Raw genomic sequence first — 27437 nt, 5'->3', positions numbered from 1 at the left:
TTGTGAGGCGACATCTCCTTCTCCGTGACAACGTCAGCGGACCGTGACCGGGCCACGATAGTGGTGCGGACCTCGTCCCAATGAAGATCAAGTGAGTTACATCATATCCATCTCTCTATCTCTTCTTTACACGTTGTGACCTCTTGGCGGGACGTAGGGGTTTTGCTCGCAACAATCACTAATTACTAAATCAATATACAAAAATGAGTAGTTTTTCTAGCTACAAATACTAGCTGGTTAGAATAACTAATGGAAGAAAAAATATTCATGATAGAAGTTTTAAATAAATAATTAAGGGGCGCGCCTGGGTGATTCAGGGGGTTGAGCCTCTGCCTTTGGCTCAGGTCATGATCTCGGTGTCCGGGGATCGAGCCCCGCATCGGGCTCTCTGCTTGACGGGGAGCCTGCCTCCTAATCTCTCTCTGCCTGCCTCTCTGCCTACTTCTGATCTCTGTCTATGTCAAATAAATAAATAAAATCTTAAAAAAATATATATAGATATATATTCAGGAAAATTGGGCAAGAATATACCAGACCTCTATCAGGAAAACCATGAAGCCATCAGCACACAGAAATGTCAAGTAAGTGAATAGGACCTAGCTACCAAGGAGTATGGGCCCTGCCCTTTGGGCACCTTTTGGGCGCCAATTCTAACCAAGGTGATAGGCTGATTCCGATGTCTACTAGGGTAAATTGTAATTCAATTGGTCACCTAGCATGACTGTGCAGCTTTCTCTGTGCATTACAATTTCATTGGCCACCTGTGCGTGGCCAGGCCCAACCACATGGCCTTTGCTCTATAAAAGCTAGTCTATGAAGCAGAGAAGTGTCGCCCTCTCTGTAAGGGGTGGCCTGGACCGGTCTGTTTGACGGTCGGGTTGATTCTTGATGCTTGGCGTGAAATAAAGCTTTGCTTGACTTTTTGCTTTGTATCAGTCTTGCTCCTTTAATCACAGACCCATCATTGGGGGACCCATTATTGGGGGACCCAACATTGGGGGCTCGTCTGGGATTAAATGACGAGAACTGAGCCAGCATCAGAATTTCTGGGTCTGGTTCTGTCTGTCTGGTTGTGGAGTTCCAGGTATGGCCCACCAGGGAGAACCTGGATGCAGCCATGCTCTCCAGGGCTGGAGTGGATGCGGGGACACCCCATCCCTCTTCTGGTAGACCGTCTCTAGGGGTCGGAGTTGCCGTAGGCGGTCAGGGGGCCGGGAAAACCCCCTCCAGCGGCAGGCTCTGGGTGAGGGCCTCTGGTTCTGTTCTGTGGCTCATCCCAGCGAGCGTCTGTAGGGGGCTGGGAAAACCCCCGCCAGCGGCAGGCTCTGGGTGAAGGCCGCTGGGTCTGCAGTTGATTTTGTCGTGTCTTTTTGTTGCCTGTTGTGTTGTTCATTCCTAGGGGACCGATAAAATCCCCACTGGCGAGCGTCTGTAGGGGACAGAGAAAACCCCCACCCGCGGCAGGCTCTGGGTGAGGGCCGCTGGGTTTGCGGTTGTCTTTGTCTTGTCTTTTTGTAGTCTGCTGTGCTGTGCTGTTGTGTTTGAAGGAATGGGGCAAGCAGAGTAAGGGGACTCGGACTTTCGTCTCTCCTTTCCTCCTAATAGATGTGGGCTTCTCCCTCCCTCATTTCGTGTATTAAGGGCTATAACTGGAGCTGTTTCGGAGACATTCTTTGCCTTCTCTGGCCTGATGTGGACTGCCTAGCCCCTCCCCCTTGCTGGTGGGAAAGCATGGCATCTGCTCCTCTCTTGGAGCTGATTGATGAGCTAGCTTTAGAACTGGGAACCCTTTCTCTGCCTTCTGGTGGCACTTTGTTCTGTTCTTCACTGTCGGGAAACAAGTAGAGCGCCCCCGGACCTAACACCCACCACCCCGGATCTTCCCACCCGGGTCTCAGGTAAACATTCGAAGCGGCGTGGGCCCAGGTGGAACGTAAATCAGTATTTGAAGTAAGTTAAGTTTTCGGGTTAATTAGGATGAACATGTCTTTTGAGTTAACAGTAATAAATGTGAAACTTCAGAGTTTTTACTTAAGGTCAAATAAGCTCGTGTTATTTGTTAAAACCCGTTGAAATCTGTTGAAACCTGTTAGCAAAGAGATGACTAAACTGATGGTTAATTGTCTGTCTCAGGATTTTAATTGGTAATTGTTAAAGTAGCTTTCAAAGTCTTTGCTAACCTGAAACTTTAAACCAAATGGGATAAAATGCTTGAGGGCTGGTTGCTGGAACTAGGTTTGTGTTTTTGAAATCTGTTGGTAAACCTCTTTTGTGCTTAACTGAATTCTGTTAACAGCTCACAATTGGTTAATAATTGAGGTGTTTCTAAAAAAATGTAAATGGTTTTCTCTTTGCCTGACCAGAGTTGTAAATGAGATCTCTTTGACTCCTGAGGCTTTTCCTTGAGATGCTAAGTTTCTCTGGGAGGACTGCTAAACCAATGATAAACCTTGGGTTACATTTGGGTAAATACTGTAACTACTCTAGAGGTTCTTTACATTTTCCAAAATTTTAATGTTTTGATAAGGGTCATCACTTGATATTTAACCATATCTATCCTGAGTTTTTTTCATTAGTAATTGTTTTAATTCTCTTGTAAGATGGATTCCGCCCTTTAAAGGAAATTCATATGGGAGACTTTCAGGACAAATACAGGTCTTTGATATGTTAAAATCCTGGAACTGAAATGGGTAAGAATTTCCAGAAGTAAAAGCTGCATTTGGCCTAAACCAGAATTAGTAATGTGGGACTAGATGAACTGAAGGAAGTTGTAATGTTGTGTCTCTTAATGTTTTAAACATGACTCGTTCTGTAATGTTTGCTCTTCCAGACTAGGGAAACTTTTTCTTAAGTTAAGTCTGTAACTTACAGAGATGTAAAAGTACTCATTTGTAAACGAATCAAGGCATTCAACTTTTCTCTCTATCTGAACCCTCTGAAACCAAAAGGTCTTAGTAAGTATTCATTTTTCCGTGGCAATCAATCATTTGCATAAGTTCAATAAGAATCTGTTCTCCTTGTAACAGGAAACCATTGGAAACACTGGTTATTTTACCAAGGCTTTGACTCGAAGGGCATATTTGAAAGGACTCAGCTATGAGCAGATAGCTTAGAGGAACTAAGGTTGACTTTACAAAACCTGGAACCACAAAGCCCTTTGGAACAGTTGGCCTGATACTTTGCTTACAGAGTTCCCAGCAGCCTTACCAGGTGAGTAAAGAATGTCACTCCCTGGCAAGGTCAGGACTGTTGGGCTGGCAGGAAGGGCTACCAAAGATGGCGAAAGTTCCCGCCACAAGACCTGAGCTCGGACAGGAGAACAAAGGCCCAAGCAGGAATCTGAGACCCCTGCCCCGGGCTCCCGTGGACCAATGGGATCCCGATGAGCAGGCGGGATATCCAAATAAGGGAAACTTCCAAAAGACCCCTGAGCTTCCTCCGAGACCCCTTAAAAGCCCCCTCCTCCCTGCCTTGGGTGCGACTTCCGCCACTCTGCTTTCCAGAGTGGCGGAACCTCGCCCGAGGGTGCCCACCTCCTCCCTGCGCAACTTTCCTGGCTCCCCTTCTCCTGAGCCCTGAAACTTCGCCAGAGAGCGTTTTTAATAAATCTTGCCTTGCACCCACTTTGCCTGGTGTTGTGTTTATCTCGCCGGAAAAAACTTTACAAGGACCTCAGGAAGAAGAATTTGCCCAAATCAACAGGTATTGCAGCCATGTCTGATGGCAAGTTCATGGCTTGGCTTCTGGACTGGAGAGGCTACTAAAAGGTCAACCTAGAGATTTCATATAAAAAGTTCCAGCAGAGCAGGTTCTAAAAGATCTATATGGTTACTTACTGTTCTTGCTGAGCTTATGTAAATAATTAAGCCAAGTTTCTTAAAACTGGACTTGTTTTTCAAATGAATTAGTCCTGATTTGGCTATCTCTGGAAATGAGGGTTATTTTAGAGAGAAAAATTAGTTTTAATAACACACCCTTGCAGATGTTAAATTCTAGATTTGATGGTCTTTAAATGTTTGTTTACCTAAGCTAGATACCTTGAGGTAAACCTCAGAGAAGTTGCACGATAGCTTGTTTAGATGATCTTGCCTTTGCCAGTCAGTCAGCCCCAGATAAAAGGAGGAAACTTCAGAAAATTGAAGGATTTGAAAGGACGAATCTGACTGAGTTAGTGGGAATAGTGGAAATAGCCGCTGAGGACTATGGGTCATGCTGGCGGGGCGGCGGTGATGGTGGCGAGAGCTCTCTTACAGACTGCTGGAAAAGGGTATCAGGTGTCAGCAAAAAAGCACAGCTTTGGGGGCGCCTGGGTGGCTCAGTGGGTTAAGCCGCTGCCTTCGGCTCAGGTCATGATCTCGGGGTCCTGGGATCGAGTCCCGCATCAGGCTCTCTGCTCAGCAGGGAGCCTGCTTCCCTCTCTCTCTCTCTGCCTGCCTCTCCATCTACTTGTGATTTTTCTCTGTCAAATAAGTAAATTAAAAAAAAAAAAATCTTTAAAAAAAAAAAAGCACAGCTTTGTCAGAGCCTTGCCACTTTTATAGGCTTTGATCTCCATGAGGGAGTGTGTTCGCTGTCTGAGTCCAGGATACAGGTGATCACCCGATATCCCCGCCCCACCACGTCCGGACAAGTAGGGGAGTTTCTTGGGACGGTGGGCTACTGCAGGCTGTGGATACCACAGTTTGTGGAGATTGATCGACCTCTCTACGAACTGACTAAGGGAGGACTCTTAAAAACAGCCTTACTGAGTGCCCCAGCACTGGCCATCCCAGATGTTACCAAGCCCTTCCACTTGTATTTGGATGAAAAGGCCGGGGTAGCTAAGGGAGTTTTGACCCAGACTCTGGGGCCTTGGCAAAGGCCAGTAGCCTATCTTAGCGAAAAACTAGATCCAGTAGCGGCTGGGTTCCCCCCTTGTCTCCGCATAATTGCTGCCATGGCCATCCTGGTCAAGGATTCAGGCAAATCGACTTTGGGTCAAAATCTCATCTTGATCACCACCCACACTATCGAGGGCCTTCTCCGGACCCCACCAGACCGGTGGATAACAAACGCCTGAGTGACGGGATATCAGGCCCTCCTCCTCAAAGAACCATAAGTGACTTTCCGGCCCCCAGCGGTGCCAAATCTACCCACGTTGCTGCCAGAGATGCTGACTGACCACCCACATGACTGCGGAGAGGTCCTAACCCAGGTCACAGGAAGAAGGCTGGATCTCAGAGACGCTCCCCTCCCAGATGCGGAAATGACTCTGTCCACAGATGGGAGTAGCTACATGGTCAGGGAGTAGCTTACGCGGAGGCTGTGGTGGTTTCTCCTGAGCAGGAACTCTGGACGACAGCCCTGCCACATGGAACCTCGGCGGAAAAAGCGGAGCTGATTATGTTCACCAAGGCACTATAGATGGCCAAAGGTAAGACCGCCAACATCTATATGGACGGTAGGCTGTGTAGAGGTTTTTTTTCTGCCAAACATGAGAAGGCAGGAGTGGTAGCCAAAAGGCTACTAGAGGTATGGGTTACCTCTTGCGATTGGGTCTGACAACAGCCCTGCATTTGTGAGTTCAGTCTCGCAGGCATTGGCCAAGGCCGCAGGCACTAATTGGAAACTACATTGTGCCTACCGGCCCCAGAGCTCTGGGCAAGGAGAGAGAATGAACCGGACTCTCAAAGAGACCTTGGAAGAACTAATTCTGGAGACTGGTGGTGGGTGGGTGGATCTCCTTCCTTTTACCCTCCTCAGGGTGCGATGTACACCCTGCTTAAACAAGGTGACCCCATTTGAAATAATGTTCAAGAGACACCACTCTGTTCTACCCTCGGCTACAAGGGGTTGTCCTAGCACAAATGACTGATCGGTCTGTACTCCAGCCACTGCAGGCTTTGCAGTTTGTCTTAAAAAGAGGCCACGCAGGGATCTGGACTGCCCACATTGGGACAGAGAGGGAGGTGAAGCCACATCCTTACCAACCCAGGGACTTGGTTTGGATGTGCTGCCACCAAGTGGGAAACTTGGAGCCTCGCTGAAAGGACCATTTGCTGTCATCCCGACCCCCCCCATGGCTGTGAAAGTAGGAGGCATCAGGACCTGGATTTTTGCAGGTCACACCAAAGGAGCCAAGGATGAGGATGATCCCCAGAGATGGATGCCGCTGCTGATGGACCCCGCCGATCATGGACTAAAGCTAAGACTCGGAAACAATGAGTTCATTGTTGCTCCTATTGTTAAAATATAGGTGGGAAATATAGAGAAAGGCTTGACATACTATTTCTAAAAAGAGGGGGCTCTGCACAGCCCTAAGAGAGAAATGCTGTTCCTGGGTAAATCACACTGGGGTCATTAGAATAGTCCAACAGCCATTAAAAAGGGACATAGAACTGGCTGAAAAGTCAAAGATTTGAGTAATATCCAAAGAAAAGTGGGGAATCTTAAGGGCATATTCAGCCAGAGCATCCCCACCCCGGTCAAACTTCCATTTTGTGGTAAAACTAACATTGACCCTGACCACCTCCCCCACCCAACCCCCCCGCCGGGGAACTTACTTAAAAACAAGTCCCAGAAACCAGTCCCAGGTCACAAAGTCCAAATACAAGGGTGGGTCAGACCAGTGGAGGTATTCAATTAGTGGGGGCACATAATGTCTCCTAGCTACCAAGGGGTATGGGCCCTGCCCTTTGGGCACCTTTTGGGCGCCAATTCTAACCAAGGTGATAGGCTGGTTCCGATGTCTACTAGGGTAAATTGTAATTCAATTCGTCACCTAGCATGACTGTGTAGCTTTCTCTGTGCATTACAATTTCATTGGCCACCTGTGCATGGCCAAGCCCAACCACATGGCCTTTGCTCTATAAAAGCTAGTCTGTGAAACAGAGAAGGGTCGCCCTCTCTGTAAGGGTGGCCCCGACTGGTCTGTTTGACAGTCGGGTTGATTCTTGATGCTTGGTGTGAAATAAAGCTTTGCTTGACTTTCGCTTTGTATTAGTCTTGCTCCTTTATTCACGGACCCATCATTGGGGTTCCAACATTGGGGGACCCAACAGGAAGATACAATAGTATAAGGTTATTAATTTGTTCAGAATTACTATCAATACAATGTACTCCCAATTAAAATCCCAATAACTTATACAGTAATAATTATTTTGTAATAACCCAGTCCAATTTTCCAATTTTATAAAATTATTCTAAAATTCATACACATGGGAGAATAGACATGCAGGAAAATCCAGGTATATTAAAAAAGAAATACAGTAATTTGAGCTACCAACCCTACCAAATGCATGACATTGAAGGGGATCAGAATATACCACCCGAAAATATGGCATTTTATTATATGAATTATTTTATGTTAAGGGCACTGAGAGTCAATAGATGAAGAAAGAAGCCCTCTAGGACTTTCCTTTATCTGACGAATAACAGAAACTTCTACGGACAACCGAGGTATCTGGGTGGCTCAGTTGATTGTTTGACTATTGGTTTCAGCTCAGGTCAGGATCTCAGGGTGGTGATACTAAGCTCTGTGTTGGGCTCCATGCTCAGAGTCTGCCTGTTGAGATTCACTCTCTCCCTCAGCCCTTCCCTCAGCTCACACTGGCATGTGTATGCTCTCTTGCTCTAAATAAGTAAAATTTTGCAAAAGAAAAAGAAAGAAATGAGGACAGCCATAAATCTCTTCTGCAGGAGTATTATACCCACACAGAAGACAAAGTTGGAACCAAAGTGGACTTTCACAAACAAACTTTGCAAAATAACATTTGCCTTCCATTAGTTTGTCCACTGATTTACCTTTCCCTAATTTACTACACTAGAAGCTCAAAACCCTTTTCCTTTGTCTTGTTATTTCTCCACAAAGTTATTTACCTTTCTTAAAATGGTACACAGCCTACATATCTGACCACCTCTTTAGAGTTTTTTTTTCCTTAAGTGATCTCTAAGACCAATGTGGGGGTTAAGCTCAATGACCCCAAGATCAAGAGCTGCATGCACCATTGACTGAGCCAGCCATGTGCCCCAACTCTTTTTAGTTTTCTCATCATTTTTGTGAGCCACCCCCACATATACATATGAAACAAGCCTCTTTCTCCTGTTAATTTGTCTTTTGTCAATTCAACTTAGAAGTCATCAGTTACTGAACCTAAGAGAGTAGAGGATAAGTATTTTCCCTCTCCATCAACATCATCTAAAAGTTACAGTAGTAAATTACCAATGTCAGAAAGTATGAGTAGATTGGATCATTTTATGATTTTCCTTACTTGTTCAGATATCTTTCTTTTCTTTCTTTCCTTCTCTATTTCTTTCTTTCAAGATTTTTTAAAATTTATTTGACAGAAAGAGCACAAGCAGGGTGAGCAGGAGTGGGGAAATCAAGCTCCCTGCTGAGGAGGAAGCCCAGTGTGGGGCTCAAACCAAGGACCCTGAGATCATGATCCTAGCCAAAGATAGGTGCTTACCCACTTAACTAACTAAGCCACCCACTTACCCTGCTTGGATTTATTTGAACAGAACAGAACAGAATTAAATCTTAAAAAAAAAAAAAAAAAAAGACACACATACATTAAGGATGACATTTCCAATCAGTAGAAAAATGACAGTTTTTCAGCAAATGATATCAGAATAACTGACTACATTTGAGAGAAAATTCAGATGGCTCCTCCATTTCTCCTCTTACATCTCCCAGCAAATTCTAGGCAATATCCAGAAGAGGAAATCCAAATGACTAAAAAAAGGAAGTACCCAACTTTTCTAATCATGAAAGAAATGCAAATTTAAACAACTTACTACTTTAGACCAGTAATATGGGAAAGAACAGAACATGGTTCAACTGTGTACACTACTAATGAAAGTATAAACTTGGATGAAACTGCAGAGCAATTTGGAAAGTTCTAGTGAAGCTGTAGATGTGTGTATTGTGAAAATTAGTAACATGAAACTTCACTAAAGTAGAATGGGTGGGTTTGGCAGGTGGAGCTCTGCCCTAACACTCTAGTCAGTTGCAGACCCAACAGAAGACACAGATTGGACCTTATGGGAACTTTCTCTTGCAGGTGGATACTCCTCTACTAGACCAGCCTAAGGAAGAACCACTTTCTTTACCTTCCCCTGCCCACCCAACAGTGCAAAAAACGCAGAAGACCCTGGAAGTCAAATTCCCAATTTATTCAATGAACTTTCAGTTTATAACAACCTTCCCAACCTACCTCTTTTCTCCTTAAAAAAGGGCACCCCTTCTTTGTTCCCTGGACTTGCCTATGGTTTTGCCATAGCTTATTTGTCCCAGATTATAATTCTCTTTTATTCCTGAATAAACCCATCTTTTGCTGGTAAAATAACTAGCAGTTTCTGTTTTTTTAAGGTTAACAGTAGCTATGACCAACAGCCCTACTCTGTTAGAAACCCTTACATATATATGCACAGAGAGACATATAGGAATATTAAAAGCACCGCTTCATAGAGTGAAAAACCAATAATTACCTAAACATTCATTGACAGGAAAATAGATGAATTTACTATTATATTCATATGATGAAATGTTATACAAAGGTGAAAATATATGAATATAGGTAATATGGTGACATGAATAGATTTCAAAAACATTGAATTTTTAAAAAACTACAAACAAAAAACTCTACAATAGGCTTAAAAAACACACTAAGTTACAATGTATTGTTTCTTTCAGCAGTTTTGAAATCTAAAGTGACGTACAATGAACTGCACATATATAAAGTGTACAATTTGATGAGTTTTGTTTTATTATATACTCCTCTAACTATCACTACAAACAAAATAATGAACATAGCCATTGCACACAGAAGTTCTCTTGGGATCAGGACGCCTGCATGGCTCAGTCCATGAAGTGTTGGCCTTCAGTTCATTTCATGATCCAGGGACCTGGGCTCTGCATCCCTGCTCTTGGGTAAGTCTGCTTCTCCCTCTCCCTCTGCGCCTCCTCCCTTCTCATGCTTGCTCTCTCTCAAATAAATAAATAGAATCTTTTAAAAAAAATAATAAAGAAAAGTTCTCTTGGGCCAGTTTATAATCTATTTCTGTTTCTTCCCTCTGTGGCACATCCCTGGGAATCCTCTGATTATTTCGTCACAATATATTCATTTGCATTTTCTAGCACTTCTTTCACTCAGCCTCACTATTTAGAGATCTAGCCATACTGTTGCATCCATTGTTCATTTTTTAAATTGCTAAGTAGCATTCCATTACATACCATGATTTGTTTAACCTTTCACACATGGTCGGCATTTATGGTGTTTTCAGTTTTCGGCTATTTCAAAGAAAGCTTCTATCTTACCAATCTTATATAAGTTTTCATGTGAACATAAACTCACATTTTTTTTAGGAGTGGCACTGCTGAATCATGTGGAAGGTGAAGCTTTAAGTCTTTAAAAACTTGGCATAATATTTTCCAAAATAGTTATTTTACATATCCGATCAAATCTTTTGTTCATGTTTTAACTGGGTTGTCTCAACATTATTGTGTTTTAAGAATTATGTATTTATTCTAGATTCAAACACTTTGTCAGATACATGTTTTAAAAATACTTTCTCCCTGAGGCGCCTGGGTGGCTCAGTGGATTAAAACCTCTGCCTTCAGCTCAGGTCATGATCTAGCCCCACATTGGGCTCTCTGCTCAGCAGGGAGTCTGCTTCCTCCTCTCTCTCTGCCAGCCTCTCTGCCTACTTGTGATCTCTGTCTGTCAAATAAATGAATAAAATCTTTTAAAAAAATTATTTCTCCCAATCTGTGACTGAACTTCTAATTCTTAAGTGTCTTTTATTTTATTTCTTTATTTTTAAAATGTTCTTTATTTATTTGACAGAGGGAGAGATAGTGAGAGAGGGAACACAAGCAGGAGGAGTGGGAGAGGAAGAAGCAGGCCTCCCAAGAGCAGGGAGCCCCACACGGGGCCCAATCCCAGGACCCTAGGATCATGACCTGAGCCAAAGTCTGATGCTTAACAACTGAGCCATCCAGGCATTCCTTAAATGTCTTTTAAAGAGTAGGAGTTTTAAATTTTCACAAAGTCAAATTTATCAATTTTTCTTTTATAGTTTATGTATTTGATTTTAGAATTTAAGAAATTTTTTCTTAACTCCAAATCACTAAGATTTTCTCCTATGTTTTCTTCTGTAAGATTTATCACTTTAGCTCTTATATTTAGGATATTTATTATGATCAATCTTGAACTAATATTGTCATGTGGTATAAAATGATGATTGAGACTTCTTTTTGCATTTGGCTGATTGTCCATCATCAGTCACTGAAAAGATTATAATTTCCTCTTTGAATTTCCTTGGTATCTTTGTCAAAATTTAGTTGTCTGCTGGATATCCACACACAAAAGAATGAAGTTGGACAGCTATCTCACATCACGTACAAACATTTAATCAAATGAGTTAAAGCTTTGATATGTCTAAAATAGTCTTTATTTTACTTTGATTCCTGAAATGTGTATTTACTGCATATAGATTTTTAGGTGGCTATGGTTTTTCTTTGAGCATTTTAATAGTGTTGTCTCATTGTCTTCTGGTTCTCAGTCATTCCAAAGAGAAATCTGTTGTCATTCTTACCTTCATTTTTCTGTACATGTCTTGTATTTCTGGCTGCTTTTAAGTTTTTTCCTTATCACTGATTTTAAGCAATATAATTATCAGGTACTTTGGTAGTGTTTTCTAGTTTATTCTGCTCAGAGCTTAATGTGCTTCTTGGACATATGAGTTAATCGTTTTAATTAAATTTGGAAAAATTTCATCCATTAGTTCTTCAAAATTTCTTTTCCCATGGTCTCTTCTCCTTTCTGGGAATGCAATTATATCTAATGTTAGGATACTTGTTGTTGCTCTACAGCTCACTGATATATTTTTTTCCTGTCTTTCCTCTGTTTCATTTTAGATGATTTCTATTAAGGCTTTAAGTTAGTAAATATTTTTCTATAGTATATAACTTTTTGGTAATGTTAGCCATACCATTTTCTTCTCAGACATTTTATTTTTTACCTCTAGACATTTATTTGTGGGGTTTTTTTTTTTTTTTTTTGGTTGTCTTTTAGATTAGCAAAGTTTTTAACTGTGGTGAAACAAATAACATAAAATTTACCATCTTAACCATTATAAGTATACAGTTCAGTAGGGTTAAGTATATTTACATTGTTGGGAAATAGATTTTTCCAGCCTCTTTTGTATCTCCTTAAAATGCTCAACCTTCCTCCTTGGACATATGAACTATATTTATTCTAAAGGTTTAAACATTTTTGCCAATTATTTCTATCATCCTTGGATCTATTTATATAGACTGGGTTTTTTTTTTTTTAAGATTATTTATTTATTTATTTGACAGACAGAGATCACAAGTAAGCAGAGAGGCAGGCAGAGAGAGAGAGGAAGGGAAGCAGGCTCCCTGTAGAGCAGAGAACTTGATGTGGGGCTCGATCCCAGAACCCTAGGATCATGACTCGAGCCAAAGGCAGAGGCTTTAACCCACTGAGCCACCCAGGCGTCCCTGTATTGATTGGTTTTTATTTTTTAATTTTTAAAAAACTATTTATTTATTTATTTAACAGAGAGAGAGAGATCACAAGCAAGCAGAGAGAAAGGCAGAGAGAGAGGGGAAAGCAGGCTCCCCACCAAGCAGAGAGCCCGATGTGGGGCCTATCCCAGGACCTAGACCATGACCTGAGCCAAAGGCAGAGGCCCAATCCACTGATCTACCTGGGTGCCCCTTGATTGGTTTTGAAATTTCATGTCTTTCTTGCTTCTTTTCATATCTGGTAATATTTTCTTTTTTTAATTTATTATTTTTTTATTTTTTACAAAATGCCAAATATTATGAATTTTCATTTTTGTTATTTTGTTAGTTGTTGGAGTTTCTGCATTTTTTTACCTGAAATATTTTTAGGCTTTGTTTTAAAATGCAGTTAATTTACTTGTTCAGTTGGTCTCTTTGAGGCTTGCTTTTTTGTTTTGCTAGGTAGGTCCATTATAGTATAGGACTAATTCAGTCCCAACACTTAGTATCATTTTGAGAAAGTCTTTGTGGTAGGAGATTTGTGTGTGTGTGTGTAAGCACGTGTGCCTGTGCTAGTGATAACATAAAGTTTTCCTAGCCCTGTCTGAGCTCTGAAAAGGCTCTGCTTGAATCTTTCTCCTGGTCTTTTTTTGGGGGGTGGGGGGTTGGTCTTAAGTAGTTTCTTCAAACACATGTGTGACCAGTGCTCATTTGGAGCTCTCCCTGTGCAGCTTTCTCATCCCTCATACTTGATTCTATAAATGCTAGTAAACTTTCCCTGTATGAACTCTGTCTCTTCACCTCTGGGAGACCTAAGGGCTCTGTTTGGGTACTTCTCCCTGCAAGTAGCCTGGAAAGAAGGCTATAAGTTGGAGCAATAATATAGTTCAAATCTTTTGTTTCATTTTCCTCAGAGAAGTGCCTGTTTTCTAATATTTGAAAACCATTATGCTGTATATTTTTTCTGGTTGGTTAGTTGTGTGTGCTGACAAGAAAAATCTTGTTCTTTTTAAAAATTATTATTCAGTTGTTTTTACCCCATCATTTCCAGAAGCCAAAATCTCAAAGTATTATATATTGATAATGAATATATAGAGGTATAGTGAAAGTACAAAGAAATGTATAGGAAGGATAAATTCTAAACTCAGAGTAGTGACTATTTCTGGGGAAGCTGGCAGAAAGAGGAATGTGACTATTTAAAAAAGACAACTTTCTCTCTCTCTCTCTCTCTCTCTCTATATATATATATATATATACTATTTTATTTCATAAGGTGGGTGGTAGATACCTAGGTATTCAGCTTGCTGTTATACTTAACATCAGTCTTGAAATATTTCATAATCGAAAGAGTTCAAACAGGACAAAGGGTTAAGGTGTTTTTTTTCTCCTTTAAGATGAAGGAACCATGAAAAAGTTAAAAGAAACAACATGAATGTCTTAGTGGCATCTATAACCTTGAATGAAACTTTTCTTCTCTCTCCAAATGTATGTGTAATATGCAAGAAATAGCCTTGAAATTAGTCATAAAAAAATCAATGATCCAGTCTTGTGTTCATTTATTTGATTTTTGCTCTGAAATGTTGTTATGGAGAGTATATATATTTCCAGACTGTTCATAACTTTTAGATAATTTAAGGCAGCTTGACTGAATCTGAGCAAACTGAAATCCTTAGTAGGGAGAGTTAGGTAACATTCTATGGATTCATTCTTCCAGCTCTATAAAATAGTAAGAAACCATTTCCTCAGTCTTAGGATTGGATACCAGAAAGATTTGGAAAGGCTCACCAAACTGTCTTCTGTTTCTATTCTACAACTACCAGAGGGACCGGACCTAGCAATACCATGACATTATATAGTTGTGGGAGAACTCTTGCTACTACCAAGCATGTATCTGTGCCTTGCCTTCTTTTTTATTTTCCATTGTGAACATGAAGGACTATGGTAGTTGTTAACGTTTTTTCAAATATTTCTGGGGGCGCCTGGGTAGCTCATTTGGTTGGGCATCTGACTCTTGATTACAGTTCAGGTTGTGATCTCAGGGTCTAGGATTGAGTCTTGAGTTGGGCTCCCCATTCAGCTTGGAGTCTGCTGGAGACTTTTTCTCTTCCTCTCCTTCCGCTCCTCCCACATGCTCTAAATAAATGAATAAATAACAAATATTTATGATTTTCTATGTTCTAAGACATGGTAGGATTGCACTTCCCAGTTTTTTTTTTTTTTTGGTGGGGGGGTGGTGAGGTCATGTGAGTAGTTCCAGTCAATACACGGTAGGTGGAAAAGAAAAGTGTCACTTCCAGACCAGAATTTTCCATTCTGTGTCAGACCCTCCAGAATCCTCTTTCCATTTGTCACAGCAACCTTCAAGTTTCAGGATGTGTCTGCTGTCTCATCCTTAGTCCTAGAATTAGTCCTAGATAAGGACCAGAGTTCCCAGCTGATGTTCAGTAAGATTATAATATAACTAAGAAATAAACTTTTGCTTAGAAGATGTTAAAAATCCTTTTGTGTCATTCAGTTCAAATGTCCCTTCAGAGAGGCAACCTTTGACCACTCAGTCTAAAAGACACCAGAAATACCAGTTAAACCATAATACAATCCCCTTTTTAATTATCTCCATGGTACTCCTTATTCTCAGAAATAGTTTTATTTATTTGTACTTATTTATTGTATTCCCCTCCCCAACCCCCCGACAACTCCATAAGTTACCTCTTTCATTCACTGAAGTATCCCCAGCATTTTGGGGATAGAGTGACAAGAAGGAATCAGACCAGTCTGATTCTCATAGGCCATGGTAAGATGTTTGTATTTTATTCAGGTGCAATGTAAAGCCCCTGAAAAGTAATGGCATTCTGACTACTTTTGGAGAATGGACTGGAAGGGGGTGGCAGTAGAAGTAAAAAGAGATCATCAGTAGGCTGTAGCATTATTCTAGGCAAGATGGTGGTGGGTTGAATCAGCATGGTATTTGTGGGTCAAAGAGATTAGGCTTGTTCATGTGGAAAAATACAGAAATAGGCATAAAGAATGACTCTCAGGTTTTTGGCTTTAATAACTAGGGAAGTGGAGGTGCCATTTTTGAGGTGGAGAATATAAAGGCAAAGAAGTTTGGGGGAGACTATGGAAAAGAGTTGGAAATCTAGAATCCTCTGTTGACCTCTTAGTCAAGATATCAATTAAGCTGCTGGATACATACAAGTTGAACTTAGATTTGAGATGAAGATATAAACCTGAGAATTAATAAATCATTTAAGATCACCTTGAGAGAATATCTGCATAGAAAAGATAAATTTCAACATTTAGAGGGCAGATTAGGAGGACCTAGTAAAAGGGGAAAAGATCAACCAGGATGGAAGAAGAAAACCAAAAATGTGGGCTATCCAGAAACCGAACAAAGAAAGTATTTTGAGGACAAAATGGTCAACTGCCTTGAAAACTTCTAAGCATGCTTTTAAAAAAATTCTTTATTTGGCAGGGGGAAGAGGGGGAGGAATAGAGAATCTCATGCAGACTCTACCTCATTCAGGGCTGGATCCTGGGACCCTGAGATCATGACCTGAGCCAAAACCAACAGCTGGGCACTTAAAACAACTGTGCCATCCAGGCACCACAGCACTCATTTAAGAGAACAGAGTTTCAATTTTTTTTTAGCTTTATTGAGGTATAATTAATATACAGAGGATATATGCAATGAAAGGAAGGATTAAACATTTGGTGATGGGATGTGGAAAATGACTTATCCCATGACTTCTTTTTCTAAACTAGAAGTGAAATTCGTTGGATGAGAAAGAAGGTACAAAATAGTCATTGTGGAGACTGAAAAAGTAAGCTTTCTAGAACACTGGGATAGGATGACCATTTTGGGGGTCTGTGATCTTGAATCTAAAGAAAGCCTATCAGTCTGAAAGCCAGTTCTTTGTGGACCCGAAAGAGAAAAATACTGAAAATTGCTCTATAGAGAGAGCAAGTACCGTAATTGTTGTAGCTTCTTGTTTATATCCATGACAATGTTAAAGAAAATATGTAGCTAGAAGAAGTTGTAAGTAGAGGGAGCAAAAAAGTGTGAGAGCTGAGATGTGTCAGTATCTTCATCTTACATGGAGTAAGGAGCTGCTGTATACTTTTGATAGTTGAAAATTTGAGCAATAGATATTTAAAGTACACACGTTATTTATTTATTTATTTATTTATTTAAAGATTTTATTTATTTATTTGACAGACAGAGATCACAAGTAGGCAGAGAGGCAGGCAGAGAGAGAGAGAAGAGGAAGCAGGCTCTCCGCAGAGCAGACAGCCCGATGCGGGGCTCGATCCCAGGACCCTGGGATCATGACCTGAGCTGAAGGCAGAGGCTTTAACCCGCTGAGCCACCCAGGAGCCCCTAAAGTACACACGTTATTTAAATTACAGACTTACTGGGGATCTGGGTGGCACAGTGGGTTAAGTATCTGACTCTTGGTTTCCACTCAGGTCATGATTTCAGGGTCCTGGGATGGAGCCCCAAATCGGGCTCTGCAATGAGCACAGAGTCTGCTTGAGAGTCTCTCTCTCTGCCCCGCCCACTCGTGCTCTCTCTCTAATAAATAAAATCTTAAAAAAGAATTATACATTTACCGTGGTAGAACTAAAATACTAGAAAGTAGTTTAAATGATCTAAGTCTTCATCTATCTTAAGACAGGTGAATATACAATGTCAAAAATTGATCAAACAATTAGTGATGTAGTTTAAATTATAAATATGGAGGCAGGGGTGCCTGGGTGGCTCAGTGGGTTAAGCCTTTGCCTTTGGCTCAGGTCATGGTCTCAGGGTCCTGGGATCAAGCCCCACATCAGGCTCTCTGCTCAGTGGGGAGCCTGCTTCCAGCCCCCTCTCTGCCTGCCTCTCTGCCTGCTTGTGTCTCTCTCTCTCTGTGTCAAATAAATAAATAAAATCTTAAAAAATAAATAAATAAAAATAAAAAATATTTTAATAAAATAAATGTGGAGGCAATCACCAGATGAAATAAAAATGGAAAGTTAAAAGTGATTGTCTATGGAGAATTCTGGTTTCTCATTAGAAACTCTTCCTATACTATTTTTCTCCAAACAAATGTATGCTTTTATACTTTAATAAAATTAAAGCAAGAACTATTTAAGTGTGAATGAAGACCTATGTCAGGACCAACCTTTGATAAAAGTTGGTAGGTTTTATCAAAGTGACATTTATTTCCATCCCCTTTCCATGTCCACTTCTCAGCCATTTGGGTACTGTTTCCTCCCAATATCAAAGGGATACACTCACTCCCCGCTCTGACTTCCTCCCCTCTTCACTAAGGAAATCTCATCTCCATTTTTTTCTGATTCTCAACTTTGATAAACACAAAATAAGCCTATTCTTGGGCTCATTCTAAAAATGTCTTGTTCTTGGCTCATACTAAAAGTCAGTAATGATCTAATAACTAAAAATTTTTTCCTCCTGTTCCCATCCCTGCCAAATACTCTTTAATGTGTTATTCCACTTAGGAAGAGAGTTTTATGTGCATGTTTTTGTTTTGTTACTTTTTCATCTCAGAAACAGAGGTAAATTCAGTGGATCAGACTCTTCACTTAGTAGTCTATTACATATGGTTCATGTAAAGTACCTTGTATGATGGATTTATCCCTCTATTTTCACCCCCCAACTCTTACTCTCTATTCACTTTGAGAATTTTCATTTTAAATGAGTTCAAAGGAATTAATCTGTATTAGACTGTTAAAGACCCTTGGATAAGTGGAGGAAGATTATTCAGAAGTGTGGGAAAGAGGCCTTCCCAAGGGATTTTGAATCATACCATCTTTACAGGATTCATTTCATTCTTTTTATATAATGATTCAGTAGTCATTATTAACTCAGGCTGAAATCAGGATAAAAGTTATTGAGATGTTTTCTTATTATGAGGTCTACTTGAAGATTTAAATAGGGCATTTTGTAATATCGCAGTTCTGGAGGTGCTTAACGAACTGATTCCTGAAAATGACCCCTAAAAATATAGTCTTGCAGGTGCTTAACAAATATTCTCATGCAATAATGATGGTGTATACTTATATAGGTGAAGGTTAGGATGACTGACTGACTTACCACACAACCTTAATTTATGTTTGTACAACACAGATAATACTCATCCAATTGATAGTTTTATATGCTTCATAAACATTTTGGATATGGGATAAATAGGTAGCTTACAATTAACAATTATTTCCACTATTAACTGATGTCTAGTAATAACATTATGTAACCTACACATTGAAGAACATCTACTTCCAAGAAATGCAGCACATAGTTTTATGTTTCCTGTATCTCATTTATTCAATAAAAGTTTTTGTCTGATTAAAAAATGTTATTAACACTCTACTTAATGCAAGCAATGACTTTCTAGGTGAAGAAAATAATTGACTCTTTCTACAGATTAGGGCATATTGTGCAACATATTTTGCGGTTTCCTTCCCAGAAGTGTACGAAATTTCTAACAACAAAAAAGATAAAATTTATTGAATTGAGGCACTTCAAGTCAGGAACTAGCTCCTATTTTCCTGTATTTTCTTTTGTATTTCCATATAGTCTGTACTGTGTATTATTTCACGGTCGTATTTGTATTTTTCATTTAACTTTTATTTTCATTTTTATAAGAAAGATTTTTTGGGGGGGGGTGAGAAAAAAGAGAGAGAACGAGTGGGGAAGTGGGGAAGGGGCAGAGGGAGAGGGAGTAGACTACCTGCTGAGCTGGGAGCTGGACCTGGGTCTCAATCCCAGGACCCCAGGGTCATGACCTGAATGGAAGGAAGAGTTTTCACCAACTGAGCCACCCAGGCACTCTTTTACCTTTTAAAAAATACTCAATTTGGGGGCACCTGGCTGGCTTGGTTGGTGGAGTCAGCAACTCTTGATCTCAGGGTTGTGGATTCAAGCCCCATGTTGGGTGTAGAGATTACTCAGAAACAAAATCTTTAAAAAAAAAAATACTCAATTTTGTTAAGTTTCCTCTCCTAGATTTGGGAGCAAGATCCTATTTGACTTCATCTATGTATATTTCTTAGGAACAAGTTAGTGACTTGCTCATAAATATTGCTTAAAGAAATAAACGCACCTTTTTTTTTTTACACTTCATTTCAAATAACTTCAAAAAGGTTTAGTCAAACATAGTACTTCTCCTCCAAACGTTTATTTCTCACCTTCACTATTCGTTATCACTAACAGAAGAACAACTCCACATTAAGACAGTGAAATGTAAAAAGAATAAAAAAGGAACATGGTCTTCTGTATTATACTCCCTTAAAACAAAAATAGGGAAGCTGATTATTTTTTGAGTGAAAATAATGGTATGTATTTTGGGCTGCAATTTTATATTAAAAAAAAAAAACCTACTACTTTGTAAGGAGGCAGTGCAAGTGAATCCTGGCTCTGCGGTTTGTTGTCAGATCTTGGTCCAACTACTTGACTTTGCCGAGCCTTACCTTCCCCGAGTGTAAAAAATACAAACATCTACCTCTAGGACTGGTGGTTCAGAGAACTCTAATCAGGCTGACTCAACGCATTTGACGCACAGCGCCCATATGGCTCCTAACATTTTAAATAGTAAGTGAAGTTAGTTATCTCAGTGTTTCCGCCAAGGCAATATCTGTAGGTAAACAGGGAAAAGAATGTACAGTTTAAGTCTTATTCACAGGTTGGCATTTTATTTTATTTTTTAAAGATTTACTTACTCCAGAGAGAGCGAGCGCGCGCGCGAACGCGCTCCAGCGGGAGGAGAGGCAGGAGGGAAGGAAAAAAACTAAGCAGACACCCGGCTGAGCAGGAGCCCAGGGTGGGGCGGGGCGGTGCTCATCCCAGGACCGGGAGACCGTGACCTGAGCCAAAACCACCAGTCCGATGCTCAACCTACAGAGCCACCCAGGCGCCCCTGCCAGGCATTTAAAAAAACTGGATCTTGGGTATTATTTTCGTATCTCATAGCGCGTAATTAAAACGAAGTTCAAAACTAATGGTTTAGCGCTCACGTTATTTTATTCCAGGCTCTACGTGGAGCTCAGAAAACACACTGCCTCATAAGGACTACAAGACCCCAGGACAAAATATTCCAGGCCAAACACGGACTCAAAGATTCCCTACCGCACAGCGTTTTCAATGCGTGCATTTACGAAGCGGGAGAAAACGTACGTTCAGAGACGGGGCCAACGCACGATCTGCAACTATGCTCACACCACCAGTGAACCAAACACTAGAAACGCCGAGGAACACTGAGACAACAATGTTGCGTAACCTCCGAAGCTATCCAATTACTCCGGGAGACTGGCGCGGCGTGCGACAGAAAGTTCAGCAATTCCTGCGGTACGACAGGGGCGGTGCTGCGGCCGTAAAGGAGCTCCGAGAGACCACGTGGGCTCTGAGACCACCCCCGCGACCTTGCAGGGGCTTGGCCCTGCTGCTAATGGCTGGTAGGGTGCAGGGCGCAGGGGCTCGGGCCCTGGACCTGCTCCGGGCTCTGCCCCGTGTGAGCTTAGCCAACCTAAAGCCGAATCCGGGCTCCAGGAAACCGGTAACTAGCTGGTGGCGGTGCGGGGAATCGCTGGGGGCTGGGACGATGGAAGCGGCCATTCCCTCCCAGTCGTTTTCGGGGGCTCTTTTTTCCAAAAGGGTGTTGGGATGAACTAGGGTTGCCGAGCCCTTGTTCTCCTTAACTGCACAGAGGAGAGTCTTCCCATATGGCCCCAATTCTTAGTAAGTTTTATATTTTAAACCATAATTGCGTTAATTAGGGCGGAGGAGTGAAGTCACAGAAACTACAAAATGATAGTCTCAGTGAAAATTGAATTTAAAATGAAGTATGTTCTTAGTATCTTTATTTTCGTGGGAAAGATTTTAACTGACTAGGGTAAATGCCTCTGCAAATCACTGGATATACATAGAAAAGCTGTTGACATACTGCCTTTTATTTATCTAATTTTTGAAAGCTTTTATTTTTAAGTAATCTCTGTATCCGATGTGGGGCTTTAATTTACAACCTTGAGATCAGGGGTCGCTTGCCTGGCCCACTGACGAGCCAGTCACGGGGATATACTGTCGTTTTTAAGGAATCAGTTCCTTGTTTTCAGGAAGTGAGAGAAAGTTAATTTTAGAAAAATATTTTCTGTACAAATTAATGTTTCAGTAATATACATGCATAACGCTAATGTATTTACAATTCCAAAATAAATGTTTTGGAATACGGAATAAACCTTGTTTGTTGGGGATGTTTGATTCTAGGATTTTTTTCAGTTGCAGTCTATCACAGAATTCTTACGTCCATCTCCTCCTTGGGACTTTGCCTTTGAAACACAGCTTGGACTTTGGTTATAAGAATTCACTACCTCTTTAGAGGCAAAGATGCTAACTTAAGAGTGTTTGGGGGTTAGAGAAACGAGAACAGTGCTTGACACATAGTAGTGTTAGCCAGTACTGATTGATTGAATAAATGAATGGCATCACAAAAAAATATCTGGTGAAAAGATAAAATACAATTTAAAAATGCAGCTGCAGATCATACAAAACTCTCTTCTGTCCTCCTAGGAAAGAAGACGAAGAGGTCAGAGAAGAGGTAGAAAATGTGGTCGAGGCCATAAAGGAGAGCGTCAGAGAGGAACACGGCCCAGACTGGGTTTTGAAGGAGGCCAGACTCCATTTTACCTTCGAATCCCAAAATATGGGTTTAATGAAGGTCATAGGTGAGATTGCTTTGTTTTTTAAAGTAAAAATCCCTAATTTTCACTGACAGTCACCAAAACAAAACAAAACAAAAAAATAGCTTGGTAGAAATTTGAATTCACTTTGAAACAAACTTTTGTTGCTGTTTCTCTGAAACATTTTTGGTAATGAAATTTCAGCTGGATTAGTAGGAAAAAAAGCACAGACTTTGTACTCAGACCTGCAAATGGAGATAGGAATGCCTGCTTCTGTGGTTGGTTAGAGGCTGAGCAACAATATATATAAAAATTTGGAAAATTTTAGTCACTCAGTAAAGGAAAACTACTCTTGTTACTTTAAGCTCCATTAATGCATCATTTGAATAAAGGGTTACATTTTTGACAAATTTGTTTAAATGAGTGAAGTAAATGCTTAGAGTGGCAATTTATTTTAGTGAAATAAAAATACTAGTTTTGTTTCACTAGCAAAAATGAAGCAATATTATATTTCTGTTGTACTCAGGAGGGTTTTATTTTATTTTATTTTAAGATTTTATTTATTTGACAGAGAAAGAGATCACAAGTAGGCAGAGAGGCAGGCTGGAGGGGGAAGCAGGCTCCCCACAGAGAGCCTGACATGGGGCTCAATCCTCGACCCCGGGATCATGACCTAAGCCGAAGGCAAAGACCCTAACCCACTGAGCTACCCAGGTGTCCCAGGAGGGTTTTATTTTGTTAAGTCATCTAAATTGATGGAGGAAAATACAGGACAAAGCTTTGAGTTGATTTGAAGAAATTATAGGAAGATAAGCTTGACTGAGTTTTCCAATTGTTACTTTGTTTTGTAGCTTCAGACGCCAGTATCAGCCTTTGAGTCTCAATAGATTGCAATATCTAATTGATTTGGGTCGAGTGGATCCTAATCAGCCTATTGACTTAACTCAGCTTGTCAATGGGAGAGGTGTGACTGTCCAGCCACTTAAACGGGATTATGGTGTCCAGCTGGTAGAGGAGGTAAGTCTGGGCTAGATTTTTTGGTGTTAATAGAAGGCTTTATCTGAATTTCATATAATCAGTACTCTGCTTTTTAAATTTTTTTCTTTTGAGTTGTCATATCACCATTACATAGTAGTGATTGTATTTTTTTTTAAAGATTTTATTCATTTATTTGACAGAGAGAGATCACAAGCAGGCAGAGAGAGGGGGAAGCAGGCTCCCCGCTGAGTGGAAAGCCCGATGTGGGGCTCGATCCCAGTACCCTAAGATCGTGACCTGAGCCAAAGGCAGAGACTTAAACCACTGAGCCACCGAGGTGCCCCGTAGTGATTGTATTTTGAGGAAGTTGGCATGCTGTACTGAGGGTCCTTTGTACTCTGTTTCTGGGGTTCTTTATCATGTATCTTTTCAGCTTGCTCCCTCAGTCCCTTTGGTTCTCTGTTAAGTGCCCTATCAGGAAGATCTTTTTTGACATCCTTTTGTAAAAGAATTCTCACCACCGCCCTCTACCCCCCACAACAGTCATACTTTTGTCTGCTTTACCTTGCCCAAAGTACTTTTCTTTGAATATATGAATACCTGACCTTTATTATCAAGTAGGGCATTTATGTTTTCACTCCCTCCTTCACTGTAATGTAAGTTCTTTGAGGACAAGTACTTTGGTTCATTGCTATATTTTCACTATTGGAAATACTGGATCATGATAATTAGTTATGGAGAAAAGGAATGAATCAAATCCAGTTCCAGTTGCAACAAAGTTTTCTATTTATAGAAATTAGCCAAGAGTTTCATCAACAATTTAACTTGTTCATTAATACTTTTGTTTTTTCTAAGTCAGTAATACAGTTATGTAATTAATGTCGTGTCCACTAGAGGGAAGCATGTGCTTATGGAAAAACCTTTTAGAGTCCTTTGAAAAAGTGAACCTTCATGGATAAAAGTTTTCCAAATAAAATGATTTGAAAAGAGAATACAAAATACTCAAGTCTCAGTATTCTATTCTGGCTATATAAGGGAATACACATGTAAATTAATAAGGAAAAATCTTTGACTTTGTTAGCCAATAAATGCTACATTCCAACAGTTTTCAGGCATGTGTCTATATTAAATAAGGAAAATAATCCTGAAAACTATACCAGGGCAACAATTGAGTAAGTACAGTTAGTTACATATCATTGGTAGCTCTGTAAATTGGTTGACCTTTTCTGGATTTGATTTCCAATAAGTAATGGGTAATAAGACTGTTTTACTCTTTCAGCACAAAATTACCAACTTCAGAACATATGTTTTCAAGGAATAGTAAAAGAAATCTAACTAATAAAAAGACATTCCTAAAAATGCTATTTATAATACTGAAAATGCTGGAACTAACTCTAATGCCCAAGAATAGGGAAATAGTTGGGCAATTTAGAGTAGTTATTAAAATTCACGAATAATATGACAAGACCTTATTTTATTGAGTCAAAGGGGCCATTGATTCTGAAAATGCAGGCCAGTATCATGGATGGAAAAAAATGTGAGAAAATGTGTCTTAGCACTGATGGAATATTTTTGAAATACATGAAAACTTCATAATTAATAAAAGGAACTTGATTGGGAGCGAGCTTGTTTCAACCACCACAATAGCAGAAAAATTCTATCATCACAAAAAGAGTGATAATACCAGCATCTTTTAATTAGAATCTGTTTTGAAATTAGAGTAAAATGTGGTGCATCGTAATAAAAGTGACTAAAAACAGAATTTTGGAAAGTTCAGTTCTATATATTTTAGTATTGACTGTACTAGGGAAAAGTAGACTCTTTTAGAGTCCTTTAGAGTCTGTAATAAAATCAATAGCAAATGTAAAGTGAATCTCTGTTGTATTCTTATGCCTTTTTTCCTAGAGTGGGCTGATCCCTCCAAGGTCAGATACTGTTGTCAGATTTTTTTTTTAAATTTTTTTATTTTTTAAAGATTTTATTTATTTATTTGACAGAGAGAGACCACAAATAGGCAGAGAGAGAGGAGGAAGCAGGCTCCCCGCAGTGCAGAGAGCCTGATGTGGGGCTCGATCCCAGGACCCCAGGACCATGGCCTGAGCCCGAAGGCAGAGGCTTTAATCCACTGAGCCACCCAGGCGCCCCTGTTGTCAGATTTTTTTTCAACATTTTATTTTTAAGTAATCCCTATACCCAAAATGGGACTCGAATTTACAACCCCAAGATCAAGAGTCATATGCTGTACTGACTGAGCCTACCAGGTGCCCCTGTCGTCAAAGGTTTTGTTCTTCAGAAGATTCCAGCCCGCTTGTCCCCTAATAATCTCTTGGTCTTTTGCTAACTAAAGGATGAGGAAGGTAGGTTTTTTTTCATTTCAGTATGGCAGAATGTTGTGTTTAAGAACACAGGTGCTGTGACTAGACCCCTGTGTTAGAATCCTAACTGTGTGAGGGGCGCCTGGGTTGGTTTTGCCTCCTGACTCATGGTTTTGGCTCCGGTCCTGGTCTTAGGGTCTTGGGATTGAGCCTCATGTGGGGCTTGGTGCCCAGTACAGAGTCTACTTAAGACTCACTCTTTTTATCTCTCTCTCTCTCTCTAAAAGAAATAAATAAAACTTAAAAAAAAAAAAATCCTAGCTGTGTGATCTTGACAAGTTACTTAACCTTTCTGTGCTTTGGTGTCCCCATCTATGAAGTTGGCCTAGCAATAATTTCATCATTAGGTTGTTAGGAGGATTAAATAGTCTACTATTAATGAAGTGCTGGGGATGGATGCTTATATTGCTATTTGCTAAATAGATAAGATGAAAATGTAGTCATCCCTGCTTATGGAGGATGAAAATTGGCAAAAAAAAGTGGCTTAAAAACATATTAAAAAAAAAAACAACTGCATGTTGTTTGGTAGGACCTTAATGCAGAGGTATTTACTGTTGCATTATAAGCATTTTGGAGGAGAAAATGCAGTGTAAAAAGGAAGCGTGCCATGCTTACTTTTAGCCAAGCTGTCTACAAACAGACTTTGCTTTGACCTATTACAGGGTGCTGACACCTTTACGGCAAAAGTTAATATTGAAGTACAGTTGGCTTCAGAATTAGCCATTGCTGCAATCGAAAAAAATGGTGGTGTTGTTACTACAGCTTTCTATGACCCCAGAAGTCTAGGTAAGGTGTCCTGCAGTCCCTTTCTTCTCCCTCTTTGTCTCCTACCAGCTTTTACTTGAGGATTTTAAAAGTATTCCCAGCTCTTTGACTTGTGGTTTGGATACCTCAGATTTCTGTTTTAGGGCCTCCTGTTAATGGTGTGATTTCTTCTAATATACCTCAGTCAGTATGTCATAAGAAAGTTTTTTGTTTCTAAATATGGGACTTCCATTTGATGTTACCTGTGTTTAGAAATTCAGTAATTGTTGGTAACCCAGGGATAACTTTGATTTTCAAGATGCAAATATTTGAAAATGAAGTATATCAATTTGCTTACTTAAGATAAACCTATTTAATAAAAAAAAAAAGTTCTTGGAATGAAGTTCTTGGCAGTATTCAGAAATCAATAATTAAAAATAAAATCATATGTGTATAGCCATTATTTGTATCTCTTTTTTATTTAATTTTTTTTCAGAAATTCTGTGCAAACCTGTTCCATTCTTTCTACGTGGACAACCCATTCCAAAACGAATGCTTCCGCCGGAAGCACTGGTACCGTATTATACTGATGCAAAGAATCGTGGTTACCTGGCCGATCCTGCCAAATTTCCTGAGGCGAGACTTGAACTTGCCAAGAAGTATGGCTATGTTTTACCTGATATCACTAAAGATGAACTCTTCAAAATGCTTAGTACTCGAAAGGATCCAAGGCAGATTTTCTTTGGTCTTGCGCCTGGATGGGTGGTGAATATGGCAGATAAGAAAATCCTAAAACCTACAGATGAAAATCTCCTCAAGTATTACAGTTCATGAATTTCCTTCCAAGAAAGCAGAGTTGTAAAAGTTCTGGAAGAAAATGGACTGAAACATACATATTTCTCATCATCTTGTCTTGATAAGACATCTTGTCTTCTATTTTTATCTAAAATTGAAATAAAAAATGGAATAAGGAAGGGCTACATAGGGGAACTGAATCTGTCTGAGTTCTTTCTCAATTAAAGAAACAAATTCCCTGGTTTTCTGCCAGAGGAAAATGGTAACTTTTAGGGTATCTCTTGTTCATTTTTTTCATGATCTTTTTGTCCAGGTCTTGTGTTTTTGTTCTTGCAAATCAGAATAAATGTACAGGTGGAATGGGA

At 40.2% G+C, this 27437-nt stretch overlaps 1 protein-coding gene across 1 annotated transcript; it reads left to right on the top strand.

Annotated features, from left to right (window-relative positions):
* MRPL15 (mitochondrial ribosomal protein L15) lies at window positions 1-27437 on the top strand. The gene is made up of 6 exons (XM_045075786.1): window positions 1-91; window positions 20537-21060; window positions 22071-22225; window positions 23032-23197; window positions 26196-26319; window positions 26774-27437. The coding sequence occupies exons 2-6, from the start codon at window positions 20716-20718 to the stop codon at window positions 27109-27111; spliced, it is 1128 nt and encodes a 375-aa protein (XP_044931721.1). The 5' UTR covers window positions 1-91; window positions 20537-20715; the 3' UTR covers window positions 27112-27437.

Source organism: Mustela putorius, unplaced genomic scaffold (genome assembly GCF_011764305.1).
Source record: "Mustela putorius furo isolate JIRA1106 unplaced genomic scaffold, ASM1176430v1.1 tig00000151_pilon_pilon_pilon, whole genome shotgun sequence".
Taxonomy (NCBI): Eukaryota; Metazoa; Chordata; class Mammalia; order Carnivora; family Mustelidae; genus Mustela; species Mustela putorius.
The sequence above is the reverse complement of the archived record's forward strand: the minus strand, read 5'-3'. Positions and strand labels throughout refer to the sequence as shown.

Coding starts and splice junctions, on each gene's coding strand:
- MRPL15 (XM_045075786.1), top strand. CDS start 20,716: ATGCTCACACCACCAGTGAACCAAACACTAGAAACGCCGAGGAACACT. Junction 21,061..22,070: donor ATCCGGGCTCCAGGAAACCG/GTAACTAGCTGG, acceptor CTGTCCTCCTAG/GAAAGAAGACGAAGAGGTCA. Junction 23,198..26,195: donor GTGTCCAGCTGGTAGAGGAG/GTAAGTCTGGGC, acceptor GACCTATTACAG/GGTGCTGACACCTTTACGGC.